The following is a 7,527-nucleotide window of genomic DNA, read 5'->3' on the forward strand; positions in this document are numbered from 1 at the left end:
GGCAGCGGAAGAGGAAGCCCTGGAAAGGCTGGGCTGTGAGGTGGCAGCGGCTGCTGAGCTGAGCTCCTCGGCCCGCAACGGGGTGGGCTCTTGGTCTCGTCACTCGCGAGGCGGCCCCATCTTCGCCCTGGCCTGCCGTGGGGGTCGGGTGTCCCTGTCGGCCTTATCGGACTGAGCACCTGCTTGATCCTGCTTTCCGCCGCCGAGGCTCGCAGAGCAAACCAGCTGGACGCCGGGCCTCCTCTGCAGTCTGGGGACGTAGGCGATTCGTTTCTGACTTCAGACGACCTTTGATTCGCTTTGGGGCTTCTTCCGAGGGTTGGCACGGGGCTGTGGTTGCCAAGGGACCTAGTAGGGCACTGGCTGGTGCAGGCGGAGGTCCTGTTGGAAGGAAGGTGGTGAGCCTCTGTTGGCCTTCCCAGACCCCAGCGTTTCTCTTAACTGCTGCTGTCTCCGGGGTTGCTTTATTTGGTAACCTCTAACTACATCAAGAGTGCCTATAATTTGTCTCTTGCTGCTCTCAGGAAGGTGGACAGCTGAGTGGGATGGTCTGCAAGATGGCTCCGTCAGCCATTGCGCTCTTCTGAGAGGCCAGCTGTGCTGAGTCACTGTGGCTGTCCACCTCCTTTGGGTGGGCACATAGGTGTTCACCTTGCATGGCTAGTGGTCTTCTGTGACAAGGAGGGGGTTACTAGAACCTATGGGTTTCTGTGACATCCGGGAGCAGGGTGGAAGGAGACTTGGACCCCTTCTCTAGTGCTAGCCTGCAGCAGTAGGTCCGGAGCCCTCCTTGCGCCTGAACAGACATGGTGGGCCATGATCCCTACAGGACAGAGCAGGGTGGCTGAGGTGGGGCCCTTTGGTTGGACTGTCGTTTGGATGCTGCATGCACTTTTCCCTAACCCCTGCTGATCAGGTGCTGCTGACTTTCAGATCAGGCCATGCTTCAGATGAGTGTAACCCCTTCTGGGTTAGGTTTGGCAGCGTTGCACTCTTTTTCCTCCTTCTACTGGACTACAGGCTGCAGTCCTGGTAGTGAGTGGCATTGTTCACATAGACGTTAGTATTTTGTTGAGGGGTAGATCAGCACCATGGCCACTGAAGACTAGGCATAGGGAGTTGGCAAGTCTTTGTGAGATGCTGGACCTGGAAGCCAGCACACTTTGTTCCTTTCTCTATCGCTGACCTCATTGGCCTCAGGTTCCCTGGTTAAAACTGTGGGGCTACTGCTGGTCTGGTGCCCATCAACCTACTGTTCCTTGAGACTGTGCCCTGGGGCACTCTATGTCAGGGCCTGCCACCATGAGACTGAGCTCACTGTTGGCTCTGCTGCGACCAGCACTCCCCCTCATCCTGGGGCTGTCTCTGGGATGCAGCCTGAGCCTTCTGCGGGTTTCCTGGATCCAGGGTGAGGGAGAAGATCCCTGTGTAGAGGCTGTGGGGAAGCCAGGAGGGCCACAGAATCCAGACTCAAAAACTGGACTGGACCAAAGTGATGAAGACTTCAAACCCAGGATTGTCCCCTACTACAGGGATCCTAACAAGCCGTACAAGAAGGTGCTCAGGTGAGGGTGATGGGTGCACAGTCCCCAGCACTGATCCTCATTCTCGAGCCGCCTGCTGCTGGCTTTGCCTTGCGACTCAGAGTTACTTTTCTAGAAGCACTTGTTTCCTATCTTGTTTTGTTCCTATTTTCTCCTCCCCAAGGCTGAGAGTCTCACCCATTGGTATTAGTGTCCACTGTTCCGGAACAGAACTGTACCTGCACTGACCCACTGAATAGACCTGAGCAGACGCTGCCTCACCTACCCCTAGTGTAGCATCTCCTACACAGTGGGCACTCACACGGGGAGCTAGTTAGTAGTGATGAGGAAGGGGTACTCTCCCCTTTCTAATCCCAGCCCTTTCATTCCTAGGGATGTATGTGCTGGGCCAGCTGGTGAATGCTCCCTTAGTGACTCAGGAGTTGACCCCTTATCTTCTGATCTCTCCACAGGACTCGCTATATTCAGACAGAGCTGGGCTCTCGTGAGCGCTTGCTGGTAGCTGTCCTGACTTCTCGCGCCACACTGTCCACCCTGGCCGTCGCTGTTAACCGTACAGCGGCACATCACTTCCCTCGATTACTCTACTTCACAGGGCAGCGAGGGGCCCGGGCTCCTGCAGGGATGCAGGTGGTGTCTCATGGAGATGAGCGGCCTGCCTGGCTCATGTCAGAGACCCTGCGCTACCTTCACACACACTTTGGGGCTGACTATGACTGGTTCTTCATCATGCAGGATGACACTTACGTGCAGGCCCCCCGATTGGCAGCTCTTGCTGGCCACCTTAGCATCAACCAGGACCTGTACTTGGGCCGTGCAGAGGAATTCATTGGTGCAGGCGAGCAGGCCCGGTACTGCCATGGGGGCTTTGGCTACTTGCTGTCACGGAGTCTCCTATTGCGCTTGCGGCCACATCTAGATGGCTGCCGAGGGGACATTCTCAGTGCTCGGCCTGATGAATGGCTTGGCCGCTGCCTCATCGACACTCTGGGCATCGGCTGTGTCTCACAGCACCAGGTGACAGCCCCTTCAAGGCAATCCCAGTCCCCCAATGATTGGCAGTGACTGAATGATGACTGTCCAAACTGAATTCTTGAGACCATCCTTTTGTCCCTCCCACACGCCAGCCTGCCCCTTCAGTTCTCCCTTGCTGTCCTTACGGCGCTGGGCCATCAAATGCACGTATCCTTAGGGACCGCTAAAGCCAGAAATTACCCCACCACCACCACCCCATTTCACATTCAGTGCACATCACAGTTAAGGACAGTGTGAAAATGTTGTAGAGTTGGCCACCCCCCAAAGTGGAAAGTCCAGAGGTCCCTCTGCTGCCCCAGAGGCAGGCCATCTTCTATACCGACCTTCTGGGAGGTTCTATGACTGTATCCTCATTGAGTAATGGGGCTCTTGGGGGAGAAGGATGTCCTTAGTTGCCTGTTTGCTTTCTCATTTCCAAATGTAGGCATTGGAAGTGGGAATGGAGGTGGGGGAGCCACTGCATTCCTGTCCATCCTAAAGCAGCAGCAGGGATGGTGTGAATGCTAAGAAGGGCTGAGGGAGCTTTGGGGAGCAATAGCTTATGTGTGCAGCGTTGATTGTCTAATTGGTCCCTCTAGGGGCAACAGTATCGCTCCTTCGAACTGGCCAAGAATAGGGACCCTGAGAAGGAGGGGAGCTCTGCGTTCCTGAGCGCCTTCACCGTTCACCCTGTCTCCGAGGGTACCCTCATGTACCGCCTCCACAAACGCTTCAGTGCCCTGGAGTTGGAGCGAGCTTACAACGAAATAGAGCAACTGCAGGTGAGCTGATGCAGTGTGCTGCAGTGAGCTGATGCAGTGTGTTGCAGTGAGCTGATGCAGTGAGCTACAGGTGAGCTGATGCAGTAAGATGCAGGTGAGATGGCAGCCAGTGCAGTGTGTTGCAGTGAGCTGCAGGTGAGCTGATGCAGGTGAGCTGATGCAGTGAGCTGATGCAGTGAGCTGATGCAGTGAGCTGCAGGTGAGATGGCAGTGAGTTGATGCAGTGAGCTGCAGGTGAGCTGATGCAGTGAGATTGCAGTGAGCTGCAGGTGAGCTGATGCAGTGAGATTGCAGTGAGCTGCAGGTGAGCTGATGCAGTGAGCTGCAGGTGAGCTGATGCAGTGAGCTGATGCAGTGAGCCGTTGCAGTGAGCTGTGCCCGAGGGCAATGACTGGATGCTTAGGGAGGAGGCAGCTGAGCTGGGGGCTGGGCTAGTAGGTAAAAAGAGACTAACTTCCTAAATTTAAAACGACCAGAGGGACAAGGGACCCTGGGCTCCAGGACATTGTAAGGTAAGCCCTGGGCTGACTCAGGTGCCACTAAATGTGTAGGTAAACTCCCAGGAGCTTTCTTAAATGCCTCTACAGCACTGCTCTCCTCTGAGACAGCAACCCACAAAATCCCAAGCTTCTAGAAAAGAGGGGAATTCTGTAGTGTGGGTCTCCAGAGCTGGGGTATAGGTAGGAGCAAAGGTCTGGTCGTGAAGAGGATGTGAGTCCTGTGGCCATGGGAGTGAAAGTGTTGAGCTTTGCGTTCCGAGACCCACTTGCTCTGTGGAGCACACGATCCCCCTGGCAGCAGCTGTGGAAGTGGGTATTGCTCATCCTTTCTGCACTTTAGATGAGTTCTGTTACATGCGAGGGACTAGGTGTTTAGCCAGGAGGCTGCTGTTGGAACCTCAGAGCCTGGGCATCTGGAGTCGGGTGGGATCTTAAAACCAGCACTAATGTTGAGTGCGTTCCCTCCAACCTAGGCTCAGATCCGGAACCTGACGGTGCTGACTCCTGAGGGAGAGGCAGGGCTGAGCTGGCCTGTTGGGCTCCCAGCCCCTTTCACTCCACACTCTCGCTTCGAGGTGCTGGGCTGGGACTACTTCACAGAGCAGCACACCTTCGCCTGTACAGATGGGGCTCCCAAATGCCCGCTGCAGGGGGCTAGCAGAGCAGACGTAGGCGATGCCGTGGACACTGCTCTGGAGCAGCTCAATCGGCGCTATCAGCCGCGCCTGCGCTTTCAGAAGCAGCGACTGCTCAATGGCTACAGGCGCTTTGACCCCGCGAGGGGCATGGAGTACACCCTCGACTTGCTTCTGGAAGCTGTCACTCAGCGAGGGCATCGACGCTCACTGGCCCGCAGAGTCAGCCTGCTGCGGCCACTGAGCAGGGTGGAAATCCTGCCTATGCCCTATGTCACCGAGGCTACCCGGGTGCAGCTGGTACTGCCGCTCCTGGTGGCTGAAGCTCCGGCCGCCCTGGCTTTTCTTGAGGCCTTTGCTGCCAGTGTTCTGGAGCCTCGAGAACATGCATTGCTCACCCTGTTGTTGGTATATGGGCCCCGGGAAGGCCGCGGGGGCCCTGACCCATTTCTTGGGGTGAAGGCTGCAGCCGCTGAGTTAGAACGACGGTACCCTGGGGCGAGGTTGGCCTGGCTTGCTGTGCGAGCAGAGGCCCCTTCCCAGGTGCGACTCATGGATGTCATCTCCAAGAAACACCCAGTGGACACACTCTTCTTCCTTACCACGGTGTGGACGAGACCTGGGTCGGAAGTCCTCAACCGCTGCCGTATGAATGCCATCTCTGGCTGGCAGGCCTTCTTTCCAGTCCATTTTCAAGAGTTCAACCCTGTTCTGTCACCACAGAGATCCCCCCCAGGGGGACCTGGGGCTGGCCCCGATCCCCCATCCCCTGGTGTGGACCCTTCTCGGGGGGCTCCCGTTGGGGGCAGATTTGACCGGCAGGCATCGGCAGAGGGCTGCTTCTACAACGCTGACTACCTGGCAGCCCGTGCCCGGCTGGCTAGTGAACTGGCAGGCCAGGAAGAGGAGGAAGCCCTGGAGGGGCTGGAGGTGATGGATGTTTTCCTCCGGTTCTCAGGGCTCCACCTCTTTCGAGCCGTAGAGCCAGGGCTGGTGCAGAAGTTCTCCCTGCGGGACTGTAGCCCCCGGCTCAGTGAGGAACTGTACCACCGCTGTCGCCTCAGCAATCTGGAGGGGCTGGGAGGCCGCACCCAGCTTGCCATGGCTCTGTTTGAACAGGAGCAGGCCAACAGCACTTAGCTCCCCACCCCTGTGGCTGCCATAGCCCCAGGGCAAGGCAAGGTGATGGACAGATGGAGGGCTTGTCGCTGTATTTTTTTAAAAATAAGAAAATGTTATTAAAAGTATCTTCTGCCAAACTGTTTTTAGGGAGAGGGGTAAGAAGAATCTGTGGGAAGGTTGTGGAGAGTTTGTCTACAGGATTCCATTGCCTTTTCCCTCTCTTTCCCTCCCTCCCTTCCCAGTCCCCAATGATCACAAGGCTGCTGCTGTCTGATGAGTGACCTTTAATCCAGTCCTCCCCACTCCCCCACCCCCAACCCCACAGCAACAGGGGAGGGAGGCCCAGAATCCAGGGCCTATGCTGGACAGTGTGGCTGGCTGGTCTACAGTGATGCTTGTTCACGGGCTCCTAGGTGTTGCGCACGACCAGCGATTGCTCCAGCTCCTGCCTGCGCTGCTGGATCTTTAGAGGAAGTGTGAGCAGGGGCAGGGTTACATTGATCCTGGTGAGTGACCAGGGAGTACCCCTTCCTGGCACCCCTTCCCTGGAAGAGTCGGGGAGACTACTGCATGGGGAAGTAGGGTGGTGGACAGGTGTTAAGCGTAGGTGGCAGCAAAGACTATTGGAAGGCGAGAAGCAAGGATTCACTAGGATTGGAGGAGAGGGAAGCCTCCTGTTCAAGGGCCTCCATTACCTTACAGTAGAAGTAGCGGCTGACTGCTTCCTGGGACCAGGGCTGGTGGTAGAACTCAGCCCGGCGTTCCTCTTCAGGGTTACCGGCCACATCTGTCATCACCTGGGGTGAGCATGAGGTCTTCCTGAGTGCCCCAGTACCTCACCTGCCTGAGTTGCATGTCCACCTTTCCCTCCCCATGTGCTTGTCTTGGTGCCAATGCTCCCGGAACCCTCTCTTCACCTTGAGGTCTCGGCTCTGAGAGCGGAGCAGATCTTGGACGTAGCCTTTGGGGTCTCTGGAGAAACTTAGCATGAAGTCCCTCTGGATCTTGAGCTGGTTTATGGACTCAATCGTCTCGTGGATCTGCAGGTAGAAAGACAATGATTTCCACCTGACCCTGTGATGTGGGCGAGGAATGCAAGAGGAAGAAGGGGGTGGGGGACCTGCTTCTCTTGTGAAGCACAATTCCCCAGAGCCGGTTTCCTTTGAGCAGGGAGGGGAGGGGGTGGGCAGAGCTGAACTTAGAAGGAGGTCAGCTCAGCAGGGAAGGGCTGTGTGTTCCTCAGTCCTAGGTCCATGCTGTGGTCTGAGTGTTTTGTCCTCTCTCTTGGTTAAGGTCCCACCCTAGCTCTGGGCTCAGGCCGCACCTTACTGTCCAGAGCGCTGATCTCCTGCTGGTTGGCCGTGGACAGGAGAAAGCTGCTCATCTGCCCCTTCAGTGGCTCCTCTACCTCCACATCAATGTCATAGCATGCTGTCTTCTTCTGGTCTGATGGGTCCACGCTGCCAGAGAAGTCCAGCCTATGATGTCCATGGTACACCCCATAGACGCCCAGGGGTAGGGCAGGGGTGGGTACAGGAGGAGGGTGGAGAAAGCAGGGAGACTTTCCCCAGTGGGAATAAGCTAGGCCACCTCACCTGATGACATGGTTGATGACAATTGGGTCAGGGGGCAGCAGCAGGGCTGTGAGGCGCTGCGGAATCTCAGAGAACTTCAGGCGGGGACAGTCAAAAATCTGAAGCGGGATTATTGAGGGGGTCATTCTTGTGCATGTGTGAACATCTAAGCAGGATTATTGAGAGGGGTCATTCTTGTGCATGTGTGAACATCTAAGCGGGATTATTGAGAGGGGTCATTCTTGTGCATGTGTGAACATCTAAGCAGGATTATTGAGGGGGTCATTCTTGTGCATGTGTGAACATCTAAGCGGGATTATTGAGAGGGGTCATTCTTGTGCATGTGTGAACATCTA

At 56.3% G+C, this 7,527-nt stretch overlaps 2 protein-coding genes and 2 long non-coding RNA genes across 10 annotated transcripts in view; 3 read left to right on the top strand and 1 right to left on the bottom strand.

Annotated features, from left to right (window-relative positions):
- Chpf2 (chondroitin polymerizing factor 2) lies at window positions 1-5,722 on the top strand. Its single transcript, XM_050123685.1, has 4 exons — window positions 1-1,565; window positions 1,997-2,561; window positions 3,158-3,340; window positions 4,314-5,722. The coding sequence occupies exons 1-4, from the start codon at window positions 1,285-1,287 to the stop codon at window positions 5,613-5,615; spliced, it is 2,331 nt and encodes a 776-aa protein (XP_049979642.1). The 5' UTR covers window positions 1-1,284; the 3' UTR covers window positions 5,616-5,722.
- On the top strand, window positions 3,352-4,303 carry LOC126489428 (uncharacterized). Its single transcript, XR_007588920.1, has 3 exons — window positions 3,352-3,489; window positions 3,530-3,574; window positions 3,610-4,303. It is a non-coding gene; the product is annotated as an uncharacterized lncRNA (long non-coding RNA).
- Window positions 5,723-5,864: 142 nt separating the features above from the next.
- Window positions 5,865-7,527, bottom strand: part of Smarcd3 (SWI/SNF related, matrix associated, actin dependent regulator of chromatin, subfamily d, member 3) — a 44,137-nt gene continuing 42,474 nt past the window's right edge. For all 7 annotated transcript variants that reach the window (XM_050123699.1, XM_050123695.1, XM_050123694.1 and 4 more), the window contains 5 exons: window positions 7,193-7,290; window positions 6,922-7,057; window positions 6,515-6,637; window positions 6,293-6,394; window positions 5,865-6,060 (listed from right to left, as the gene is read on the bottom strand). In XM_050123699.1, the coding sequence (XP_049979656.1) occupies window positions 6,007-6,060; window positions 6,293-6,394; window positions 6,515-6,637; window positions 6,922-7,057; window positions 7,193-7,290 (513 nt within the window). In that variant the 3' untranslated portion in view covers window positions 5,865-6,006. The remainder of the gene's footprint in view (window positions 6,061-6,292; window positions 6,395-6,514; window positions 6,638-6,921; window positions 7,058-7,192; window positions 7,291-7,527) is intronic.
- The window catches only part of LOC126489427 (uncharacterized), an 11,472-nt gene continuing 11,241 nt past the window's right edge, over window positions 7,297-7,527 (top strand). The window contains exon 1 of the long non-coding RNA XR_007588919.1: window positions 7,297-7,452. This is a non-coding gene — a long non-coding RNA (uncharacterized lncRNA). The remainder of the gene's footprint in view (window positions 7,453-7,527) is intronic.

The sequence above is a fragment of the Alexandromys fortis genome, unplaced genomic scaffold (assembly GCF_014885135.2).
Source record: "Alexandromys fortis isolate MF-2015 unplaced genomic scaffold, M_Fortis_MF-2015_v1.1 scaffold_217, whole genome shotgun sequence".
Classification (NCBI taxonomy): domain Eukaryota; kingdom Metazoa; phylum Chordata; class Mammalia; order Rodentia; family Cricetidae; genus Alexandromys; species Alexandromys fortis.

Coding starts and splice junctions, on each gene's coding strand:
- Chpf2 (XM_050123685.1), top strand. CDS start 1,285: ATGTCAGGGCCTGCCACCATGAGACTGAGCTCACTGTTGGCTCTGCTG. Junction 1,566..1,996: donor CCGTACAAGAAGGTGCTCAG/GTGAGGGTGATG, acceptor ATCTCTCCACAG/GACTCGCTATATTCAGACAG. Junction 3,341..4,313: donor ACGAAATAGAGCAACTGCAG/GTGAGCTGATGC, acceptor CCTCCAACCTAG/GCTCAGATCCGGAACCTGAC.